Here is a 26,859-nt window from a genome sequence, read left to right as displayed (position 1 = left end):
TCTGTGGGAATTCACTAGACTTCCCTTCCAGTAAACATTATATTTTAAAATAATCATGGAAAATATGTTTCTTTTAACTGAAGTTTATGAAAAGATTTAGACAGCTGGCATAACAAGAGAGTCTTACAAAGATAAATGTAAAAACTATCTTTAAAAATAATTCACAAATAATTCTGCCAAAAGATACCAACTTAGCGATAAAAAAGGTTGCAATTATTTTTGCTTACTCTAATGGATAAACTAAAACTGTTTAATACAGTTGTTCTATATAAACAGATAACCATTTGAGACAAAGCACAAAAGGAAGATTTGATTATTTCAGAAAGTAAGAAAATGCAGGGAGAGCCCTGGCAGGCAAACAAATTAGCATAAGGTAGCTCTTTTCTAACTTGTAGCATGTCAACTACTTTCTGTTCATCTGCACACTTTAATAATGCAAGTACCTTGCAGCAAATGCACTTTAAAGTTTTTTCTTTCTTTGAAAAGAAGCATTCATCTGGCACTGAGAAAATAAACCTGAAATGTACCCCATTTATCTATGCGTATAGAATACTTTGGAAAAAAACCCAGAACTTTGACATAACACAGAAATTAAACCCAGATTTCACAACTTGTGACTGGGAACAGAGTGTCATAAGGGACCAATCTAAAACCAAAAAACCCAGTCCCACTAGCTTCTAAAAAGTACACTGCCTGTAAAAACAAAAATGTCCTAGAAGAACATGCAAGAGACAAAAAAAAAAAAGATACAATATTTCCTCACATGGTTTTAGGTCTAAAAGTCTAAAATTAAGGTATCAACCGAGGCTTCACTCCACCCAGTTCTGGGCATTTCACAGGGGCATAGTATTTACATCAGTCACACTGTTAATCCTCTACTGTTCAGAGAAACAGTATTACTGAGTATACTCAGAGACTCAAGAGTCAGTTAATTGCTTGAAACAAGGGGCGTATAAAGACAAGAGAAGAACTAGGGAAGAACTAGGGCTTCTAGTTACTTTCATCTACTTACAGTACCATTTTGCACAAACAAAACTTTCTCCCCTTCCTGTAGGGTTCTGAATGGGGCAAAGTCTTCCCCTCTCTACAACCCACAATCAGTTCTGGTGACCCCAGCAACGTATCCAAGAAAATTGAAAGATGTAACTTTTTGAAGCATCTTGAAACTTACAATCTACATTATACTTCTGGAAAAGAAAAGGTTAAGATCTCAGAGAAATCAGAGCAAACATTAAGCAAAATTTCAGAAGGGATGAATCAGTGCACTTCTATATCTGTTTACCCATGGCAACGAACACTTTCCATGAAACAATTAGAATATCCATGAAAACAATTCCAGATGACAAGTTCCACATCAAAGCTTAAACTAGATTAAATACTACTGCATGTGTATGCATATATGTTAAAATATCAGCAAAAAGATGCAGCATTTTGACAATATAACCAGTATTTAAATTTTAGAAGAAATATAGAAATAGGCTTGTAAGTGAAATTATGTACATTTACATTTTACGTGAATATTGTGAAATCTAACATTTTATGAAAGGATTAAGTGACTAACATTTTACATAACACCCAAGCTTCATCTCAAAGGAACCTAAATTAAATTTCTAGGACATCTATTTCTACAACTACACTGCCACTTGATGGAAGAAGCTTACTTCCCTTTAAGAGAAAGGTTCTCAAGTTATGCTGCCTGTAGAAATTTTTATTCTGTGGATGAGAAGCTGGCACAAGCTATGGCAATTTTTTTGCTTCTAAAGCACCTACAAAGGGTGCATGCACACAAGCCCTACCCTTTCCATGCTTCGTCAAAGTTTGCAGGGTGGCCTGTGCAACATCGTCTTCAAGCTGTCAACATTAGTTTACTTTCAAGTACAAAAGCCTGCTAATAAACAGGGCTTATAAGAAAGGATTGGGCAGTATATGTTTGTACGAGCAACATTTTTATGAATTCTACCCAGTGGTAAGAACTACAGAAGCCCTTTATTCCTTGTAGTAAAGCCTCTTGGTTTGCTCTTTCATATGCACCCTTCCATTCCATCTCTGTTGGGTTTCTTCAATTCCCAGGTTCTCTGTCCTTACTGCCTCTCACCACACTCCTCCTACCACAGAATTACAAATCCTCTCACTAATCACTAGCTACCATAAGCAGCAGTACAGCATATCTGCTTTTATGCAGTGCTCCCCTCAGAGGCCCATCCAGAACAAATGTTCTCATCTCACTTTGGTCTTACTAAAGTTCTGTTTGTAAGTAACTTTTTTTTTTTAAAATATAAAACTAGTTCATACCTATATACTCACTGATATCATAAATGTAACAGTATGACCCTTTTGGTGTCCCCACAATTCAAATGTCACGTCACATCTAAATGCCACTAGGGCTAAATGATGTCTGGTAAAAATGCTGCTAGCATGTCACACTACCACCTTACAGCCATCCAGGATCAAGGTATTTCTTAGCAAGCTCTTGAACTCTGGTTAACTATGCACTGAACATTAACTGCATGTTCATTTTGCTGGTTTCACAGAATATTCTTACACAGTTACTCAGATAGTCATGTAAGCAGACACAATTGTGCCTTTAGATCATTTAGCTAGAAACACAAACAGCTGTAAAAATTATCTTTGCAATAACTTTGCACTGAGTAAACTAAAGGACATGGCCTTCCCACTATCCAATATGTGATGCAATACTTCAGTGCTAAAGGCACGTAGTTTCAAAGAAAAAAAAATTTTAAAAATTACTGGTCTCCCTGAATGTAAACAACTCTGAGCCAATCTTGAAAAAGTCTGGGATACATTCTTGAGGAAATCTTACCTAGAAACAAGACCATGCAAAGGAGAAGTCAGCCCTCCAACCCTGGTCTTCCCATTCTCTCCTCATCGAGGCACCAGTCACCAGACAAGCCAATTTCATGAAGAGAGAAAGCAGCAAACAGGCTGCCAAGGACTTGCATGGTTGTTCCATCAGTTGTGAACAGCGTTATCAGCTGTGAGCACTACCTGTAAATATCATAAGTCCCTCTCTTTTGAGAAGTCGTCAATACAATTAAGATTAATTAGACATAGTCAATGTTGGATGGACTAATGCCCAAGGCAAACAGCTCCCTGTGGCTTACAGCCTGAAAGTACCTCATCTCACTGATGTACACTGTTTTGGTAGCATGTTTGTGAACACAGTATGATGGTCCTTCTTTTACTTACAGTCCTTCATTTATTTATTTACAAATGGACTAGCTACCCTCAATTCCATAACAATATACTACCGCCTTCCTTATTCATGAGAGTTACTTAGATGAAACAGGTATCACCACCATACAAGTGAGGACCAGGCTGAGAGCAGTAGAGTTAAGGCTTCCAGTTATACCTAACATTTTCTAAACACTTTGAATGTGATTTTGAAGACGACAAGCTCTGGCCAAAACACAGCCCAAAGCACTCTCTCATAAGTGTCAGTCTTCATGACTAACATTTCAGAGTTTCCCATGAATTTACTATGAGGTCCATAAGATTACAGAGCTGTAACTTCCTTCTCAAACTACATAAACACCTATTTGGACAGACTGTTCTTCAACAGCTAGTTGTCCAGATAGGAGTACAGCATCACATCCTTTTCCAGAAGATAATCAGAATAGAACCACAAATTTGGAATGTAATTCCAGAAGATAATTACTATTAAAAGAAAACTTTCATGGGTTTATTAGGCTGAAATATAATATTACATAAAGAGCCACCATTTGAGTATCAAAATTTACGTACAGCTGTACAGAAAATACAATACCCCTGCTTTGAAGAATTTGGCTTTTGAATAGGCATTATAATGCACAGTTTTGGTAGACATATGCAACTAACAATCACTGCATGTATATATAGTCATATTATTTGTAACTTGGTTTTCTTCTGTATTCTAAAAGCCGTGTACTTGGAGTTTCCTATAAACAGGTCCTTTCCTCATCTGCCACTGAAGTGTTAGTATTTTGGGCTACCTAATGCTGCTAAGGGCTTCACACACAAATTTAATCCTTCAAGCTCAGATGGTTAGAAACATTCCAGAAATAAACACCGTTTGCACAGATAACCTGACATATGTAACAATCTTATAAAAAAGTAAAATAAAAATCACATTAACTTCATCTTCAGATAAATGCTTTCATTTATATCTTGTCATTACATCCAGCTTAGGCTTGATGCAAACAGGTTGAGAAGTTTCCCAGCGTTTCATAGCTTCTGTTCTACGCAGAAGAGCTGTACATAGAATAGCTGTAGTGTATCAGACGAAAGGCCCACATAGCCTGATAATCCTGTCTCCAACTATAGCCAAAAGTGTACGTTTTGAGAAGAGCAAGAAAAACCTCTGCGTAGATTGTATTTCTCCCTAATCCTCTGGTACTAGTGTTCAACTATTTCTAGCTCAAGGATTTCCTGAACTGGATGTGGTTTCTACTCGTTAAGTAATTCTCAAATTTATCTCTGAGCTTTTTCAGGCTCCTTTTTAACCCATGTAAACTTTTAGCTCCTGGAACATCATTTGGTAATGAGTTCCAAAGGACCCCTATTTGCTTATCCTGTCATTGCTCATCATTAATGACAAGCTGTGCACAGCGAATCACAAAAACCTGTGTATACATGAGGAATACTAATAAACACAGCAAAATCATGGACTGCAGTGGAAGTTTCAACCCTATAATTCAAGAAATATATGACATCTAAGAAGCAGCACCTTTACATTGTATAATGCTTCTTTGGAGGAATTTATAACTGAGTACAACTTTGAAAGCAAATGACACTGATACATTTTCATCCTCTCCAGGCTACAAAAAACCCTAAGGACTTAAGAGTAAATAGTTTCTGAGGTACTCAGCATAATAGCCATCACAGAATTTTAACAGTTTGCCTTCACTAATCTTAATGGTTTAAGATTAAGGCATTTTGGCTAGCAGGAAATGAACAGGTAAAATGAGAACATCAAGGCTTAACGAAAATCTTTATGATATGAGGATATGTTCATATTACAACCTTCCCAAAGCATCCTTCAGAGGCCAATAATATTTTGTGAGAATTATTTCTTAGGAGCTGGGGCAAGAGAAACTGAAATAAAAAGATTTCTAGTGCTATAAATATAATCATCGAACATTCCTTGCACAGTAAGAGAACAAACTTCAAAGCCCGCGTTCCAGATGTAATGAAGCTCAGAAAGGTCAGCCATCAGCCTAACTTATCATTCCTATGAGTCTTGACATTGATAATTCTACAACATCAAGACAGTTATAGCTATGAAGTGACTGGTTACAGGGCTTTAAAGCATTCATTTTGGAAGAACACAATCTTAGCTAAGAATGTAAAATTTTGAGATCCTTATTAGGGAACAACTAAAGACAACTAGGCATGCCTTAGCAAGTGTGCAGTCTTCCTAACACTACTGTTTATCTATTTCATCAAATCAGCTAATTAGGGTTTCTCCTTCTGTTTATTAAAATGCAACTTAGAATCATCCATTAAGATGTAAACTCCAAATAAACATACCCTCAGAAAAAAAGGGAGAAAGAGTAGGAGCCTCCTCAGTCATTTCAGAAGAAATACAGGATGCATAGATTTGTTTTTTTTATGGACTTCAGTGCTGCTTCTACAGCTTGGGAACAAACTAGACCCAGTCACCTGGGAAATGGACTACTTCTCTGCTTCTCCATCATAGTATCACTCCTGGTATTTTCACTGCCTTCTTTGCATTGATTCTGAACTTCCAAGAGGGTGTCTTTCAGCAATTTCTATGACATTCATGAAATTTTACCTTTTTAGCTGCACCTTGTACTTGACTTTTCCATCAGGAGAACAAGATTATTGTTGTTTTTGTGGGAAATGTGTAGTAATTATATTGGCTAGGGCTGAAATCTAGAGAAGGTCTAACAGTGACAGCAAAGGGCTCGGCTTTATTCTGATAGAAATCCTAAGTAGTATCAAAATTGCATATACACATCATACTATAGAAGTCATAAATAAATAGAGCAGCAGCAAATTATTATTACCAAAAAAGTACTTCAGAAAACACTAATGAAGTTAGTTGAAACTGAAGATTTAAAGCAGCAGTAACTTTCAAGACCTACATAGTTCTTCAATTCAAGGGATTACAAAGCGCTTCATATACAAAAGTAGCAGCCACGACTAGGGAGTAAAGGGCTATGACAGTAGTTTTTAATATAGGGTTATGGCAGCTCTGGCAAAAAAATATTTTGGCCGTGGATGTTTTTTTTATTCATATTTAAATCCTCATTTTACACAAATACTCTTAAAGAGATAATAGCCCCTTATTTAAATATTAGCAATAAGTCTAGCACAGAAATACATTGACTTAATAATTTTCAGATTAGAATCCTGCCATTGCAGTTAGCAACATCCGGATTATAAAAACATGTTAACAGGAGGAGCAAATAATTAATTTTAATGTTTCTATTAACAATGAATGTATAATGAAATAAATGCTAAGCCAATAATGAGATTCCTGCATACTCAGCAGAGTTTCTAAATGCAAAGTAGAACATTTATTTATTCAGTGAATTTATTGAATTATCTTCTCATCTAAGATAGTCCTTTACGCTTGTCTGCAATTAATAAGAAGATACAGGGATCTTAATTTCATCTAATTTATACACCCATTTTATGAACAGGATTGATCACCTCTCCCCATCACCTACAATGTTTAAGACAGATGACTAAAACCAGATAGCATTAATCTCACTGCCAAATGAATTCTAAAAAGTACCACAATTACAAAGAACAAAGAAAGTAGAGGTTAAAAAAAAAGATTTGAATTATAAAGATTAATGGATAGACTAAAAGAAGTCTCCAAAATGTACACAGGGCTTGCAGCTGACTGGGGAAAAAAGCATTAAATAGGTAAACACAAACATACAGAGAACTTTCTGTATACTTTTTTAACCTATGAAGTACAGACAATTGCCATCAAGAAATGTCAATGACTTTTACTCTATTTTGGTTTTTGTATGAGAAAGGCATTTCTAAATAGGAACACTAAAAATGCTCCTAAAGGTATTTTTACCTGTAGCTGATTGTCCATTACAAATTGAATGGTTTTAAATAGCTGAGCTAAACAGATCAATCCAGAAATGTTTAAATAATAATCCAAAATACTTTGGAATTTGTGTAGAAGCTAAAACTCAACTATTTTTGTAGCCATAATCCTGACTTTACTCAACCCAACTATAAAAACATTGTTTAAAAATGCCCTTTCATCACCTGTGCATATTCAAGTAAGAAAAAAAAAAGGTACATCATTAAAAATATCCTAGTGTCTCATAGACAGAGGCAGGAATTTAAACCTCCCACTAGCTTTTACAAAACTGAGGGTTTTTTATAACTAGTGCCCACTGCAAAGTTGAAGGAAAAGTATTGCCATTACACAATTTTCCTGAATATTCCTTTTCTGTTTATCGCATACCTATTTTGTTTCTCTTCATTTTTCTACACTTCTCATTTTACCATTACAAAGACAGGAAAAGAAAAATCATCTGGAGTACATCATGTGAGGTTTGTCACTAAGAAAAGTAAGATTTTGTAAAATCACACCATCTATGGATCTCCCTTGTGTTCCCGGAAATTCTGGAATTTTTGAACCAGTTTCCACTGATAGAGCTGAGCTATACAGCCCTGGAAAAAGTCATTACACTCCTTAAGGTTTAAAGGAAGTGAACAATCAAAGGCAAGAGATGGCTCTTGTGGGTATCCCCTGAGGTTACCCACTCATACAAGAAGTTCACCTCATATTAGACCTTAGAGTCCACTTTGAACAAAGGAACCATTTCAGTTTGATGTTGCACCTTATATGAAACTGGAAAATTTAAGCAGAAGAAAAAAATGATAGGAAACCAGGATGCATTTGTTCTACTTTTCGGTGCTGTTTTTTTGTTATTATTGTTTTGTAGGGTTGGGGGTTTTTTTGGCAAGAAGTGAGTAACAGATTAACAGTCAATAGTTTGAAAATAACACTCCAGGAATATTCAGAAGGAAGAGTTGGAACGTATTTAACATCTGCACTTTACTATGTAGCTGATGATGGAGCTATTATAGAATTGCTCTCCTCATTCAACCCTGAGACGCTTTCAATTGAGGTAATAAAGCTTTAAAATTAGAAAAAAGTCTTTGTCACCTTACCAGCAGTTTAAAACAAAGTGAAAATGTTTCCATTTGGTCATAATTTTTTTAGAACATGTGTGACATTGACCACAGTTTAATCCAAAATATCAAATCAGTTAAGTTTTTTTCATTGTCACAGGTAAATGAAACGTGGATTCTCACAGTGAGTTTATAGCTGTATAATAACAGAAAGGAACAATACTTACATCCTGACATAGTGATCTACTCTGAGGTTGAAACAGCAGATTCTTTCTCAGTATTACTCTTACATGAATATTATCGCTTCAGTATTTTCTTGGCATTTGTAAACAACTGTTTACAAAAAGCTATCACAAACATCAGGAAGAAAAATGAAAATAACTGCACTTGACTAGAAAATTGGGTATTAGTTACACTTCTGATCACAAGATTTGCCAGGGGCTTTATTTAACCACCATTCAGGCCAGTCAACATTCCACAGACTTCTGAGGCTTTCAAACATGTTTGTTTATACAGATTATGATACCAGTGGTAACTACGATGAGTCACCTTGTTTTCACTGAAGTAGAACTAGCTGTTATAATCACTTAAATATGGACAACACAGGTATTCCTTTTTGATCTTAGGGGCTTCTGGTGATCCCAGAAGATTTCTTTGTTCCACAGAACTGCCACATGTCAGTCCACAGTAAATTCAGAATCTGGGGTCTGTTAAAGCATTTATTCCATCTCATCATGTCAGTTTGTTACTCTGCAGTTCATTTAGGTAAGATAATTTGGTATACAGAAAAAGTCACGGTATCGATACCTGTACTGTGGTTAGAAGGGAGGTAATTTTAAAGAGAGACACCTACATTTTAAAGAAGTATGGGTTTTCCATTTTCCCAGGCAGAAGTTTTTTCCTCTGAAAAGCATAATCTTCTGAGGAATAATCTACTACTTTGAACTCCAAAACCCAGTATTAATCAAATTATTTAAATTGAGGAAAGGAGAGTTTTACTTAATTGGAGAGCTTATCACTAGAAAAAGCTACAGGAGGACAGAAGCATGAGTGTACCAAACAAGATGACAACAAATGGCATATTACCAACTTTCTTTTTCTCCCCTCTAAAGCTTTCATTTTAAAACCTTCTGCCTACGTTTCTGACTGCAGGGGAACTTCCCTCCTCAAAAAAGCAACAATATGAAAAAAAAAAAAAAGGCACTATATGAGTGGGGTACACAGCAGAACAGAAAAGTAGTTTCTCTGTGGTTCTTAAGTTTAAAAATAAACATGCTAAGAATTATAAAGTTGATATTTTCAATAGAAACGAGAAAGTGTACATACTCAAATTATCGTATGGTGGACCTACTTTCCAGAAGAGCTTCCAGTTAGATATGAACTCCCCACATGTCATAGTAAGTAATCACAGTGAAAGGCAGGGGTATCATAGAAAGACGCAGTTGCCTCATATTAGGATTTTATTCTGACTCAGAAGACCAGTTTTGACTAAGTTTCCTAGTTGTCCCCACTTAACCAGCTTTGATTTCCACATTTTGATTTGCATTGTGGGGCCATCATCTCAGAGTTTGCTATCCTTTTTGAGGGTCCAAGAACATCTACAACACACTCTAACCAGTAAAAGGCATTCAGCACCCTTGGGCCCATTCAGCCCGAACTAGAATTAATCTGAAGTCAAACCCCTGAAACTCAATGTGGATATCAAGTCCTCTGACCCATCTAGAACCACCCCTGTTTTTTCACACCACTAGTTAGCACTGATATTTTTTCAGTCCTTTGTGGCCATACTGGGCAATGCTATTTCTTCAGTAATATCACCATTGCAATTTAGGAGTTATACATAAAAATTAAAAGCTTTAATTAATTTGTACCTATGCTTAAGGTAACAACAATTTATCAGATTACTACTTGCAATTAAAAACAATTTGAAGCAAAAACAGTTCACGTCAAGTATTTTCTTTGAGTAGATGACTAGGTGGTACAGTTGGTTAATGAACTGACTTTTTCATTTTAGAAAAAAAGATGTGGATTAAACAATGAATCAAGTCTAAAATTGAGGACACATGACAAACTCACCCCGAACAGCTTTGATCACTGTCCATAGTTTTACATTACCTCATAATTTACCACAGATAATATCCTAAATTTACAAAAAGTAGAGACAAGGTGCTGCAGAGCAAGATAGTAAGACTGCTTGAAAAGAGGTGGAAAATCAATCACCTTCTCCATATGAACAGAACGGTACATTTGTGTAGAGACTATATTTTATACATGGAATGTTAAAGACTGAGAAGAGACAGCAGTAAGAAAAGCAGCATGTAGGAAGCATAACTGTTCATGACTACTGCTCTTGATCCACACTTCACAAAAACTATTAAATGAAGTAATCATACAAGATAGTTTTCTACTTTCAACTGAAGAAAAAAACCCAACAGAACAGGTTCAGAATTTGACCACTGTTACTGTACAGTATGAAATTCACATTCGTCCTATGACATGCATAATTATGTTTGCTTGTCTTTATGGGATTGTAGGAGAAGAAACAAACTTTCATATTGTTACTGCACTCGTAATGGAAAAAAAAAAAATTAACTACTAGAATCTGTAAGTTCATTTAAACAAAATGTTTGCAATTCAATTTATTCTTTATAAGCAGAAAGCCAAAGCAGTCATTCCTCCTACCCAGAACTCCTTAGACATAAATATAGTTATACCATTACATTTTTTCATATGCATTTTAAAAGATACTTACTGTTCTAAGAGTTGATCGTATTTTCTTAAAGCATCCTTTTCAGCAACAACTGCTCTTTCTTTTTCAGCGACAGCATTATCTCTCGCTTCTCTCAAATTTCTGAAGAAAACAAAAGTTATTCTGTCAAGAATCTATTAGGAAAAAGACTGTTTTGCTTCATGAATTTCTACTGACTGATCTTAACTTCAATATTACCTTCAATTCTCATCAAATGATAGAGGGGTCTATCTATATGCCTATTCATTACAGAGGCTTTACTTTAGATTGCTTTCATGTATACCAGCAAAGTTTCCAGTTCTGAAATTCTAAAAATAATGATTGAACCACCTATTTATATGCAGAAATATATGAATAATTCTAGAATACTAGAACTGTAAATTACTTATTTTTTGTAGGAATTAAAAAAATTCCAGTAATTTTGCTTGGTACTTCATTAATAACTAGGGGATTGCTGTCCTCCCAGCTGAGATGACTCACAACTTTTATGATAGAGCAGGAAAAGATTAGCTAGGCATAGAAATCCTACTTCCACATATGACTAACTGGCTAGCTAGTCCAATATATAGGTTATGGCATATCATTGGTGTCTCCTTCTGGATTCTGTTGCTGGCGTCATTTTTGATCTGCACAGAACCATAAAGTAACACATTTTATTGCAATCAATCTACACTTTTTTCAATTTTTTTAACCAAGAATCAGTCAAGACTTGCAAACTATCTCATTCTTATTTCACTGACACAAATGAGAACAGTATCATATGAAGAATAATACATATAGTATTAATATAGGTATTAATAGTCTGTTAACCCGTAGTCTGCCTGTAGCATACCATTGCAATAAACTGTACTTAGTGGAAGTACTGTTTAGATAGTGCTTACAAGTTGTATCTCCAGTATTTAGTGCAACATAGTAACAGCCAATTTGCAGAGCAAACAGTGGTTGTGGAGGACCAGACATCTACATTATGACCATTTTCAAGGATTTTACTGGTTTGCTCCTGTGATCTGAACACACACTAGCATTTGGAATATATTAGATGATCTTAGAGACTCCTTTCAATTTCACTTCATCTAAAAGGAATTCTGTTCATGTGCTACAAATGTGAGCACAATACCATGAATTCAAGCACAAACTGTGAGGCAAGCAAAGACGTGGCAAGCAGCAATGACTAGGAAGTTTCACTTCAAAACCACATTCTTCATCTGAACTAAACTGTTAATGTAGATGCAACCAAGCTCTTCCCACTGAAGTTGTTTCTTCCCCCCTCCTCCTCCCTTCACCCAGAGGAATTTTTTTACTTAAAGAAAAGTGAAATTATAGTCTCAGGCAAATTTTGAAGAAAAAAGTCAACATATAGAAATAAATGGAAAATTATTAAGCCCATGCAAATGTTATCCTAGGTAATTTTATACAGGTGTGTAATTTTTGGATGAAAGACTATTTTCTAGACTAAGGAAACGTTATCAACGGTAGTTTTCTAAACTCAAAGTAATTCATATGAATAGAAAGTAGTTACTTATGAAGAATCAACATCAGAATTATGTAACAGCTGACTGGTTAGGAGAGAAAGATAACAAAATTTTCTTTAAAAACGGAGTTATCGGGCTACAGAATTTACCGATAGAATTCAGGGAATGATCTTGAAAGTAGATCCTTTAGAACTCGCTCACACCAAAATATAAGAACAGGGTAATTAATTTTGTTAACAGCATTAAGATCAAGCATGTTAGGTCAGAGTGCAATGTTGTATCCTTAAGACTAGAGTAACATAAGTGGGGTAAAAATTAAATGGTAGGAGATATACAGCAAGTCATTTGGACAATGAACTGTTTTGCTTAACTGAATAGCCAATCAACTGAAAATGCAACAGAAGGTAAAAGGACACAAGTGAGGTACTACTCAACCAACAAGATGACAATCACAGATATGATGTAACTTCTGCTGATATTTCAGCAGAGCTCGGAAACACACTGACGATACTGCCAATTTTCAGATAGCGTGATTGCAATTTTAAAAGAGGCAAAGCACCTATCTGATGGCTGCACATACAGGCCGTATGAACCATCAGGTACCTAGCAAGCCTATCATGCAAGTGAAGGCATCCTTCTAAAATGGGACAGAAATACTACCTACAGCTTCATGAACAGGTATGGGGAAAAAAAAGGTGAGATGAGGGCAGGGGAAGGAAAGCAGAAGCACAAGAGCATCTATATCAGCTTTTGAAATAAACCTCTTAGCAACTGCCATTTATTGCACTTCAGTTCACAACCCAAACCTATTCTAGAGTGCATAAATTGGATTCCAGTCAGACAGAACCAAGTCAGAAATTGTGCTCAGGGAGAGCACCTAACGTACTTAAAACTACTAAATTGTGTTTGATCTATGGGAACAGACTACAGCTAATCCAAAGTCAAACCTCATGCCCTGTGAATTCACTCATGCTTGCTAATGCAAACATAGCCAACACTTACCATAACCAAACAAGTGACACTGTTTCTAAGAATGAAAGCATCACCTTTTTATTTTTCCCCCCCTGCTCCTTTTAGCTTTTTGAACTGACTCATCCAAGAGTAAAATAAGTGCCAATAAATTCATGGGAAATATCAGGCCCACCAGGCTTGGCAAAGTGGTAAGGAGTAAGAGCAACCGAGTATTAGATTAGCTTAGCTGTAATACCATTCCATGCTTTGACCCTGAAGATGAAACCAGCAGTTTAGCTTTATTTTCAGTCACAATCAGTATCTCATCACATCGTGCAACATCATTGCAAACTGCTTTGCTCACAATTTGGGGTTCCATTTGTCTTACCACTGAGGGGCACCTCAGACTGGGAAGCACTGTCTCATGGTCGACTTTTTTTAGCATTTTATAAAAAGAGCATATACTAAAAGTCCTTTCTGGCAAAATATGAAGTCAAATCTAAAGGATTTGCATTTCAGAAGTAATTATTTCAAAATGAAGAACAAAACTTCTGTAAATTCATTCCAGATACAAGTGAAATATCTTCCAGTAGCTTTCCCAATGATATACAGACCCTTGTCAAATCTCCACCAACAGTGGGGTTTTAAATTCATACTTTGTAATTCAAAATAATTTGCATACAGGAAGTGGTGTGCATGTATGTGTGTGTATATATTTTACTCACACTTGCAAAACTACTCAATGATGTAATTTTTTTTAATTAGAACCTTTCAGTTGACTAAAAGACAGACAGCAGGAGTCATGTTCTTTTTTCACTCTTCCGAGCAGTAACAAAACTACCTATTAGAGGAACAGATGCTGATGCCACAAATATCTTTTTACTACAGTCATTTCCTTCCCCACAAGACACTTTGAGGACATCTACCATGAAGTTATAATGAATTATTAAGAGCTCCTCCCATTTTAAAGGATATAAAAGGGGCAAAAAACAAGCTCAAAAAGAAATCCAGAGCCAAAAGTCCAAATCTTTAGATCCCCAGAGGCCTATGTATGTGCCTAACTGCATGTAATTCCACAGAGTTCAACTAGATGACATGCATACAAAATTCAATATGCAGGTCTTTGAACAACTAGGATCTTCAAAAGAGGATTTTATAATAATTTACAGGAAATCAATGCTTTTGTGAATCATAATGCTGTAAACAATCTCAAATAGATTTATTTTAGAAAGGTATAAATCCTACTGGTTTCCCTCATTTTTTCTTCTTTACTTTCTGCATCAACACCTCTTCTGGTTTCCTGGCACAGTTTCAAGATTGCCCACATAGCATGACAGGTAACCCAACACATTTTGTATTAACTAACACTACATATCTGAACAAACTTCAAACCATTAATGTTTATCTAGAACATGAATTTTAATAATACTTTTCCATAGACAATGTTAGACGTTCGTCATTTAATAATGTACAAGTATAATTTCATTTTAGTTTTTACAAGATTCTCAGTTTTATAACTGAACTTAAATTCCCACATTTTGATCACCTCTCAAAGGACCAGTCAACCAGGATTATACCTAAGCACAAACCAGTACTTGGTCATTTTTGCCCTCATTAGGTTATTGCCTGCATCTTATCTACCTGTTTTCACGTTCATACGTCTCTTTTGAAGTGCTTCTTAGTTGCTCAATTTCTTGATTTGTTTTCAACCTTATCTGTTCCAACTCTTCATGCAGTCTCTTTTCATATTCTGTTTTATAGTGGTCTCTGTAAATAAACAAATACACAACATGGGAATTTAAAATTAATTGCACTGGCCAAAACATCAAAACTTCAGGTACAGCTGTACAAGTACAGCAGAGCACTTCTTGATTTTACATTTTATTTTAATTCTTACTCATTTTCCTCCCAAATTACTTGAAATACATATTAGGCTACAGTGCTATGCAAATTGAGTGAAAATCAATCAGGAATAAATAATACTTAATTGGGAATAAATAAAAGCTTTCTGCATACTGTTTTGATTTTGATTTATTAATCACACAACATTATGCTTAACATTCTTCCAAAAATTCTTTGTCAACCTCTACATGAGTGTTTATGTTAATTAACCACTTAAAAAAATGTAATTCCTCACTTTTTCTCCTCACAAACTCCTCCAAAGTTTTCTAGCTTCTTCAACACTGGGTAAGGGTTAATTAACTTCCTAATTTACAATACTGCCATGCTATTACAAGGCTTTGTATTGTACTATTTGCCCCACATATCGGGAAAAACCACCAAAAACATTGAAGATTACACACTGTGGAGATTTGTGAAGTCAAAAAACCCCAAGATTAGTGAATTTATCCTGTCAGTGTGGCATATAAATTAATTAAAATACATAATTAAGTTTTTAAGCAGCTGATACAAAAAGATTCCAGGATAAAAGAATTTAATTTCAGAGTAATATTGACATCTTTTTGTAACTTTGGAAGCCCATAAAAGACTGTAGGAATCCTAAAAAGAATTTCTCCTACAAAACTACGAAAAAGGCTTATGCTGTAAGTAATTAACAGTCAAGGAGTGTTATAATTTTATAGCATCTAGTTAATGTTCAAGAATAATCAACCAGCAGCGAAGCAACTGGTAGAAATTACAGGTTTGGAAATAAAAGCATGTTTATGAAGAAGTGTTTATTTATAGCCATAAACGGTTTTAGATTTCTTCTGATTTCCAATTGTGTGATAGCCCATAATTTTTAGAAATCAGTATTTAAGCTGCACAAAGACTCCTTCACATTAACTAAAAGCCCCAAAATATTTAAATGTCAGAATGCGTGCTATCCAGGGTTTCCTGTTTTCTTTTTATTGAGATACTAAATTTCAGTTGACCCTTCAAGGTAAAAGTAAATTTATCTCCTCTCCTTCCTCAAGTACGCCACACTACAGCAAAATACTTTAGTAAGATCCTTATACAATGAAGAAATTTATATAAAAAAAAGAAAATCCCCCAAAACACACTGTACTGGAATGTAAGGGGTCCCCATTAGAAATCTTTTGTGTTCTTCATGTGTTCTGTGGCTCAATATACAAGTCTTACATGCAGACTCAACAAGCATTACCATTTTCTCAGTACTGAGACAATTTGCTATTACCATTACTAATTGCCAAAAAGAAATTTATGTCATTGTAGAAATTACACCTTCCCTCCCATGGCAAGATTCCTAAAAGTCAGGAAGGTTCACTGAAAAAAAATTAGAAGAATCTGGAAAAGTCTTGAACACCCACAGTGATGTCACCAGAAGACAGTTCAAAGTTACGTTTATCTTTATGATAACTAAAATAAACGAATGCTATGGTAAAGAGCATATTCCGAATATATAGCTTGACTGCCCTGCCAATGCCTTTTAGTAACACCAACCAAGTTGCTGCTGAAGCAAAGGACCATCATTTGGGATTTTTATTCCTGACCTGCTCTTAGGTCCTTTGCTTGAGCAGTAATTAAAAATGTTTTTGCCCTACCAAGTTGTTTCATCTTCTTCAGGCTGCAAGCTTTATTAAACTTCTTTCCAGGCCTATTATTCATAAGGTTGTATACTGAAAATAAACTAAACATGATCTGAACATCTTAATGCAACTATGGATTGCTTTTTAAGATTAAGCATATAAAGGGAAATCTTTTGTGTTGGTCTGTGCTTACGCATAGATTCCCAAGAACTGTAGCTATAAACTGCTGTAATTCATCTTGCCACAATCTCAACCTATTTTGAAGTTTGTCTTTTTTAAAATTTGGCAAGTCAATCCCTCAGTTTCCTAAAGTCTGTAATTTTCTAACTATAGTACCCCAATGCCAACAGTTCTGATGGTGACCAGAAGGTGAATTATTCTTTATCCCTAGAAATAGATACTTTGGTTTGCTTTCATCATCTTCATTCCTGAACTACAGCAACCAAAAGAGATCCAGATGTGAAGCAAGCATTAAAAACCTCAAATTCTTCTAAAGGTAGCAAATAAAAGCTTATTACACAAATTGATGTCACCTCCAGGTAGCACTGAGGACTGCAGGATGTCCATTCATTCATACAGTGTTCTCCTGCTCTACTTTTGTACCTCTCTAATTTATCTAACAAATAAAAAAGATTCTGTAGAGCTCTCTTTAAGAAACCTAATACCATAGATACTTGACCTGAGAGATGGATGGTTTAAGTTGCTACATAGACAGGAATCCCCACTATGGGATGCAGTCTCAGAAGATGGACACAGTGTACACGTGTGTGGGAAAATGTAAAGAAGGGACAGTTTCTGCAATATTGCAGATCACATGTGGGTTTTATAGCACTTTACAAAAGAATATTATTGGCCCCATTTTACAAAAGAAATCTTACATTAACATTGTTACATTTTACATTACATTTTTACATTATGAAATGACTTATTCAAAGTTCATCAGCAGGTCAGCAGCAGAACCTTGAATGCAACCTAGGCTGCCCAAGCTGCAGCGCAGTCCTACACATGCTGCTCAGTACACTACACTGTCTTCTGTGCTATGCTATGCTGTCCCTGCAAAATAAAATAATGGTCTCTAGAGGAGAGCAGACATACCTGCATTATTCATTACAATCTCTGTCCTATGAAAATTAGCATCATGAAGAGAGTCACCAACACCAACGGTGTGAAGAGAGAGATTTGGGAACAGTACAGAATCCCAATGACAGTATCAAGATCTCTAAAGGCAACATAAGAGTCACAAAATTTCTCTTTATTTGGTATCAAAATGCAAGAGACGGAGACCTCTGATATTCCAGAGGACAGTCAAACAGGCTTGCACAGTATCCCAAACTGTGGTAGAGGCAAGCTACATGTGTCTCTTTCTAGGTTCCTCAAAGGGAGACAGCTCTACAAAAGTGCCTCTACATGATTATTACAGGATAAGGCTTTCACAGTGGTTTTCTAGAAACAGAAACCCAGCTACAACAGTCAGTGCTTACAAGCACATTTCTAGAGGAAGACAGCTCAGACCTACATGATTTTTTTAAAACACCATTTAAAAGCAAGTTAAAAATATAAAACTTTATTTAAAATGAAGAAGTTTCAGGTGAACATAGTTCTGAGGTATACACATGTAAAACAAATAAAAAAAATTTAAGTGATTGCATTGAAAGGAAAAATAGTGTTAAAAACAATTCTGATAAGCAATATGGGCTGGAACTCCACAGCTGACAAATTCAGTAGGCTGCTCTTCTATTTCCATTTAGATAACAATTTGTCTTTTAGCACTACAGGAGAGCCATATTAGCACACTTCATCTTAGCTATACAAGGACATAGGATTTATAGACACTCTTTGCAGTTCCAGCTTATTGATTCAAACAGAAGGAAGCAACTGAAGAGAAGCTGAACCTCCTTCTTACTCTAAGCTCATTTATTCAATCCACAGTTGTTTTTTTAAGGAGACTATGAACCAAAAAAATGGTTTTATGTTCATTAATGAAGTACATGCAGGCAAATATTTGATGTGATTTTAGGATATATATTGAAGTGGTATTTTCTGGCATCTAAATGTAGGGAATTAACATGAACTAGAAACCCCTGAATTCTGAGTAAGAAAAATGTGTGGTTTGAAATTTTGTAGTATAGCATTACATATGTAGATAGACATGTAGCTGAATAGTGTAGTGTTTCTTATTCAACATCCCATACATACATATATCTATACCAATTCAAATAGCATAAGGATTTGACACTATTTACCATTGTGGCCAGCATATAGTGATCAATTTGTTTCTCAAGGCTACATTTAGGGAATCTGTATTCAAACCTGAGATATGAAAGACTGTTAGCTCTAACAGCTGATAAGAAACATAGAATGTCCTGTTTTATACAACTGTGAAAAAAAAAAATTTATTCTGCAATAATCATTTAATTTTCTTTCAGATACTCCTGGTTTTAATAAAGGTCATTTGGGGTGTGTGTGGGAGATATGTAACATACACACTTTAAAGAGTTTTTCTCTCATTTGTAATTAATTACAGTTGCCTCTGTAAATTTCTATATACACCTAAGAGAATAGTTGCCATAAACTTTCAACACTGACATCTTCACTGCAATGGTCTTGTATCAAAGGTTTTAAAAAAATTTCCTGATACACATTAAGAGCCAACAGAATTGTTCTGTTTCTAGTTACACAAATATGAACTATCTTTCTGAAAGTTAAAATTTTTTTAATAAAATAGGATTTGTGCAAGAAACAAGGGAAAACAGTTAACTAAGTTGTCTACTGATAGAAGTGAACACACAATAACTTACCTGGATGTGACATATTTTTCATACAGTTCTTCCCTAGCTTTTTTGGCATCCTCTAGCTGAATCTGAAGTCTTTCAAGACGATCTTCTTCATGTGCACAGCGAACACTAAGCTCCATGTTCTGGCGATTAAGATAATCTTTATCTTTTTGCAACAAGTTGAGGGATTGCTGTATGGTTCCCAGCTATAAAAGGCATTAAAAAGAACACTTTAATATGAACTTCAAGATAAGTATTTAACCTATGTACACATATTTGCGATTTTATTTTAACTCTCTTTTGTGAAATCACCTACACAAAAAACCTCTATTTATACTTATGTTTAATGTAAGTTGGTGAAGCTTTATGATGAAAAAAAAAAAAGACTTTAATAAAATTGCAGTTTTAGGAGTTTTCATGATTTATTTCTGGTAGTTGGCACCTGAAAAAGAGGTAAAGTGCCCCTTAATCTACCTCAGTATCTAAATAGTACTGAAGTACTGAATAGTGCTAATACTGAATAAGTACTACATAGAAATACTGATGTCAAGTCTTGGTGCCAGCCTGTCATCATACTGGCTACAACATTCTCAGAAAAAGAAGCAAAAAGTTTAAAGGCACTAGAATGATTATTGCTCCATAAAGAAAGAATAAAACTGCTAGTTCTGGGGCTGAAGTTTATCGTGATGGTCATGGACAAAGTAATGTTCCAGACTAGTACCAAGGGCAAAGAGAATTATATGTGCTTTGTTTTGACTTTCATTTAGCATGGTGTTGCTACAGAAGGCTGAACTGATGCTAACTGATGCTCTGTTAACAGCCTTCCCAATCACCAGATCAGTCATCTTTAGAGAGTGGTGTGGCAGAGAGTAGTCACCATCTAGTAGAGATTAACATTGTCAGAGAACAGACACAGAGTATGGCACTGGTGCAGAGTGACCCAACTCCTTAGTCATGATAGCAAAATGCAAGTTTTATCACCTTAAATAATTCTGCCATTTAAGCTCCTGGGAATGTCACATGCCAAGTTCAAAGAATGATAAATTAGTAACTTATCAGAAATACGTCCCTCAAAGCCATAAAGACATGTTTTAGACAGAATTCACCCTTCCTGAGTCATAAAAGGACTAAAGGTTATTCAAGGGAGATACACATACAGAGACACTAAGGAACACAATCTCCCCTGAATTCTCTCAGGCGTAATTGGTCTCATTTACTCAGCTGCCAAAGTGTTAGCACACAAAGATCCTCCCATTTGATTCTCACCTCGAGCAGTGCAGAAGTCAAGAACAACCCTCTCATACAGTGCCCCTTTCATATCACATTAAAAAATAAATTCACAAATTAATTCAGAACAATCAATCAATTATTCCTCTATTCCTTTTAGTGTTTCCTAGAAAGATTTCTATACAGAAACACAGCTTAAAAATAGTCTTATTCTTGCATCAAAGTTGCGCTGAGCTACAAACCATCTGATAATTAGTCAATGACAATATAAACTGAGCAAGTTCTACCAAGATAGCCATGGATTGTAGCACATGATGTACAAGGGGTGAGAGAAGTGGGGTTTTTTTCAGAAGAAAAAATCTGGAAGGGGGAAGTCTTACTATTATCTTCACCTATCCAATTGGAACACACAGGAAGAGACAGACTCTTGGAAGTGCACAGTGACAGGTTAAGAGGCAACAGAAAAAAGCCGCAACAACATTTATTAGATTTTACAAAAACTTTTTCACAAAGAGGGTGGACAAACATCGGAACAGATTGTCCAGGAAGGTTGTGGAATCTCCATCCCTGGAGGTACTCAAAACTTAACAAAGCCCTAAGCAATCTGAGCTAAGTTGGCTCTGCACTGCATGGAAGAGTTGGACCAGCTGGTCTCCTGAGGACCTTTCTAAATTATTCTATAACCCTACAAGCAATCCTAACAGACTTGATTAGACAAAGAAATCAAATATTTCAGGTAAAGAAATAGGCAATTACTGAAATAAGAACTTTATGTTTACCTCTTTTGATAAATCATTTCTTTCTTTAGCTTGCGCTTTGTGTGACGCCTCTAATATTTCATATTTTCTTCTGAGTTCTGAAAATTCATGTTCAAATACATCACGTTCACTGTTAAAATAAAGTGAAACTATTAGATGCATAAGTGTAACGGACAAGGTTCTTGTGCTTCAGCCTTCTTTCAGTTCATGACACTGACTTCTTCCAACCAGTCACTCATTGGGCAATTAGTGATAATCTTACCTTTTTTAGTTACTAACACCTGACATGGTATCTTATATTATGAAAGAATTTTATTTAAGTATTTAAAAAATAATCCTAAATTATAATACTATAACCCTGAATTCCTGTCCTAAATTATTTCACCCTCCTCTGATTATTCTTCTTTAGTGTAACTTTGGGCTACACATTTCTCCTCTTTGCAATGAACTGCAAGTACCCTTGTCCATCCTTTTAGCTTTATCAAGCTTTTGATGCTATTTTGCATGATATTCTCTTGAACCTTTTGCAGACATTGAAGTTGGATGAAAAACTAAAGCAACTTCATTCGCATCTTCCTAATCAGAAAGCAATGTATACTTGTTCTCAGTTGCTACTCTCCTTTGTATACAGCCCCTTGATACCAGAGGGGGTTGTACTACTCTTCTCATGTTTAAAATATACATGACACAGCTGCAAAAATTATGTTGGCGTCCTGAATAAGAGTGCTTTCCATATGCACAAAGAAGTAGCTCTATGTCTCCACTCTATCTGACCTTGTCAGAACAGTGAATGAATGAGCCAGTATGAGCTTGCAGTTTAGGAAAAAAGCTAACCGGTTTTATATTAAGCATAGCATAGCTTTAAAACTGAGATAACTTGCAGTACACCAGAACTAGAAGATTTGACATAGCATTTTTAAAGGCAGAAACGAACCTGGAAGTGATTAACTCCTGCAATTCTCCCAAATATCCTCATGCAGCCATGCCAACAGTGCTCTCCCCACCCCTTCATCTGTGCCTACCCAGATGAATACAACCTACTCTCTCATATATAGCTTTGGCACGTTCATTCATGCCTTTTTCAACTCAAGACTATTTTAAATGTACACTATTAAACACTGGGGCCATTCATATGAAAGTTATTACAATCCACTTATTAAGATGCAGTTGCACATGGGAAGCAAACCATATCATCAATCCATCCTGTTTGCAACAAGCTTCCAGGTAGATTCCAAGGTTGTTTGAGTATATATAGCTGTGAACAGTAATTCAGAAGACAGACCTCCTTTAAATGACTTAGTGGCATATTCATTTGTGTAACTGTGCCTGAGTTCATTCAGTGTGAACAACTAAGGAGCTGACAGGGTATTTTCTATTCATAATCCTCTTTTTTTTTAATCCATTCCCCAACAAACATACCAAAGGCCAGATTTCTTGTACCTGCAATCACACTGGAAAAGCCATTTGGGAGCTGGACCATGAAGTATACACCTATGAGTGTATTTATAAAGAAGTCCATTTTCACTATTTTGCAATTGTTGTTTACGAGATGGGTATTCAAAGCATAGGCTAGAACTCTAAAATCTGTATTTTAAAAATTAACAGAGACATTGGAACTTCCCACAGTTAAACCAATTCACTAAGGTAATCCTAAGATTCTCTGACCAAGAGTTCTCATAAGATACCCTTGGAACCATAAATTTGAAAGGGCTGTTAAGTTGTTAAATATTAATTCCCAAGGTCCTAGCCTCTTAATTCACTCCCACTTCTTTAGCTGCATTAAGACTGATAGGCTTTTCTGAAAACACAGTAAATCCCTAAATATAAACTTTTAGGAAGATAATTTAATGCATGAGATTTCAAAATATTGTTCATCTTACGACTGCAATAAACTACAGGAGATAATGGAACTGTTAGTAGACTGAGGTAAGGAACAGTATCCATGGTGTGCATAAGCTAAGAGTCAAATGAAAAACTCTAGTCAATCAAGGTTGAAGTTTTTCTATTAACATTTGTATGTCAGTAGAACACTTGAACTATAAAGATACCTACCATTTTACTTTATCATAGTTCTCTTGTCTGTAATCACCTCGCTGAATCATCTGCTTGGTATCAGCCAGTTCCAGTGTTAAACGCTGGCATCTAAGCTCAAGCTCTGACCGATTCCTCCTCTCATCTTCATAGCTCTAGAAGATAAGACATTTTGAAATTATCACAGCTACACTGATATTTACTTAAAGCAACCACCAAGTTTTGTGAAGACCTCTTATGAATATGCAAGCGGTAGTATTTTCATTTGTCTCAGTATTTGGAAATGTAGCACACATCACAAAGTAACCAGATGTACCAGTACAGCACTTTTGTTCATGCGGAGTCTTTCTTCTGCTCTGTATCAGGGCAGGCCTTCTGTCAAGCTGGGGCTTTTGCACAGGTAGACAGGATTGTTATTTCCAAAACCTTGTATAAAAATTTACAAAGGTATCTCAAACATCTGGATGATGCTCTTCAGTCATATGGTTTAGTTCTAGGTTGTCCTGCGAGGAGCAGGGAGTTGGACTTGATGATCCTTATGGGTCCCTTCCAATTTGAGATATTCTATGATACTCCACTTATTTTTATCTTATTCTAAACAGTTGATTAATGTACCTATTTTTTCTAATGCATTTGTTAGTCAGCACAACTTCAAAGACCAGTAACCCTCATATATACAGCTGGTGGTCTGTAGAGGGGGAACACAAAAGTCACACAACCTTTACAACATTTTCAAACAAGTTTCCTCATGAAGATACTTGCTGGTCCACTTGAAAAGAAAAAAAGAAAGGATTGATCATTCAGGAAGTTTGGAAACTTCTGTCATTATATGAAAAATTTCAGCCAGTTACTCCCAAACCGTATCTGGAAACATAAGTTTGCTGAAGCATATCATCGAAAGCTTTGGCAGAGAAAGAAGAAAAAAAAATGAAAAAAGAAAAACCAGGAAAAAGTTGGTTATTTACTGGTCTATCAGCATTAATTTCCATTTTCCATTTTTTTTTCTCCTCACATACTTTGAGAGACTACTATGGGAACCAGAAAAAACGCACCAAGGCAGAAGAACACACAGAAAGCACTTGTCTTTTAAAACACTGGTTATTCCTTTTGAAGATAAACAGATTTCCTAATCTTCATACTCCTCCCTCCCATCCTCCATGGGAGTAGCAGACTTTTGTACCTTAATTCACAATCTAGACTCCATTTCTCAGATTTTTCTACAAAGTAGGCATTTGTTTTCACAAAGGTTACCTTGCTTGCTCATCCTAAATGCGGTACTACTAAGTAATTTCTTCACAAAAACAACCAGAAAATAACTCGCATCCACCTATACAAAGAAAAACTCATGGGCAGTAAAAAGAGTTGCTTGTTAAAAATTTGAGAATACCCCCAGGCATCTAGATTTTTTCTATATTCTGTTTCTCAGAATAATGCCAAGTTCTGTTTTTTAATGCTATGGTTGATACATGGCAGGCTTGATAAGGATGCTTGATAAACAATAACTCCATCTGGTTATACTGAGTGGACGCTACAATATTATCCATTGAAGGTGAATAATATACCCAAATGACTGCCTTAAGATGTGATTACTGAACCAACCATTTAGCCACTGCAAATTAAATTTATTTTGCAGTAAGGGACATTGTACAAGTGCGTAATTTTTCAAAATCAGCAGAAAGCTATGTTTTATACAGTTATAAGAGAGAACAGTAATTATGTCTAGCTAGTTTTTAATAGACAATAAGTTTAGGACAACAGCATATATTGAGTGGATGACTCCCAAATACAGCTTCCTAGATGGAATGAACACAAGTATGATATTCTAGGATAGGGACAGAAAGACACAAAGAACTCTCCAACCAAATTCACAGGCACCATTAACTGAAAGTCCTATAGAATGCCTTCTTGGGGGAGAGGGGGAAGCCACACAAAAAAACCACCTAAGTGCTTGTAAGACACTACAGAAAAGCTCCGTGAGCTACTAAACTCTACTATTCTCTTGATAAATAAGAAATTATTGTTTTATCTTTCACAAATCTAGAAACTTACACTTGCACTAAAATCACAGTAGAACACAATCACATAATCACAACACAGAGAAAACTTTCACAAGTATTTTGGATGACATCATTAAGAACATGTCATCTAAAGACATGATTGTTATTCATCCTAACACACTAGTATATATGGCTTATTTTTATCTTTACCCTAATTAATGGATATTCATTAAACAAATTAACACTACAGAACACGTTCTTCTTAAATCAATTAACATGCCATCATTTATAAAGATGGCATTATCATAATGGTAAAGCCTCTGTCAGATGTGTCCTCTGACAGTTAAAGTTTCAAATATGCAACATACAGGTGCAAGTACCCTGTTATACAGCGCAAACATGACTCATCTTACAATAGGAAATGGTATTAAGGGCACTTAACTTTTAAGTGCAAATTGAAAGATTAAGTTTGGATACAATCCCTCTGTGGATAACCTGTACCATTCTGCTGCTAATACCATGCTGGAATTCATACACCCTTCACAGAGTGGGCTATTGAAGCCCCTGCAGTAAAACAGATTTAGCAGCTAGAAGACAACTACCAAAGGTATAAAATTAAATGCCTTAACCACTGGAAAAATTTGTCATAAACAGCTCTAAAGCACCAATTAAACAGAGCAGTTAAATATCTACAAAATTAGTTCCTTCTAATGCCTGAGACCTAAACTAGGTTTTGAATTTTATTTAACAAATCAGTTGTTAATGTCATGTAACAATATAGTAACTCCACGGAAGGGGAAGGAAGTTAAATTCTACTTTTGAAAAGTGATACTAAGACATACCTAAAGTATCAAACCATTAAACAGATAATTAAAAAAAGGTGTTTTGGTTTTGTTTTTTAGACATTTACTATAATCCTTGAAGAAATACTAATTCTACTGCATAGGTCACTGTTTTCCAACTACCTGATTTTTTAGGTATCAAAGTTGTATTTTAATCACAGGAAAAAACGTGACAAGGCAAGCTGATAAACAGTCTATAGGCTAGCACACGAAAAACACCCCTGTATGGTATGCATATCTCCAGGTAGCAGATACACAAGCTTCTGGACTTCTGTAACAATACATCTTAAAGACATGCCATCAAGCTGCCTGTGCTTAGGAAGAATAAGCCTTGCTTTGCATGTGATTAAGTTAATTTAGTTTATAACAATGCCCATATAACCTGAACTGATTTTAAAATCTCTGCAGCGGAACAGCTTTATCTTTCAATTTATCTTCAA

The 26,859-nt window shown here is 35.5% G+C and overlaps 1 protein-coding gene across 1 annotated transcript in view; it reads right to left on the bottom strand.

The window, feature by feature from the left end:
• Nucleotides 1-26,859, bottom strand: part of PIBF1 (progesterone immunomodulatory binding factor 1) — a 117,174-nt gene that overhangs the window by 74,046 nt on the left and 16,269 nt on the right. The window contains exons 6-10 of the mRNA XM_009636810.2: nucleotides 23,602-23,735; nucleotides 21,571-21,679; nucleotides 19,589-19,770; nucleotides 14,944-15,069; nucleotides 10,883-10,981 (exon numbers count right to left, since the gene is read on the bottom strand). Coding sequence (XP_009635105.1) covers nucleotides 10,883-10,981; nucleotides 14,944-15,069; nucleotides 19,589-19,770; nucleotides 21,571-21,679; nucleotides 23,602-23,735 — 650 coding nt within the window. The remainder of the gene's footprint in view (nucleotides 1-10,882; nucleotides 10,982-14,943; nucleotides 15,070-19,588; nucleotides 19,771-21,570; nucleotides 21,680-23,601; nucleotides 23,736-26,859) is intronic.

Source organism: Egretta garzetta, unplaced genomic scaffold, assembly GCF_000687185.1.
Source record: "Egretta garzetta isolate BGI_Z169 unplaced genomic scaffold, ASM68718v1 scaffold524, whole genome shotgun sequence".
Taxonomy (NCBI): domain Eukaryota; kingdom Metazoa; phylum Chordata; class Aves; order Pelecaniformes; family Ardeidae; genus Egretta; species Egretta garzetta.
This window is presented reverse-complemented; position numbering and strand designations above follow the sequence as displayed.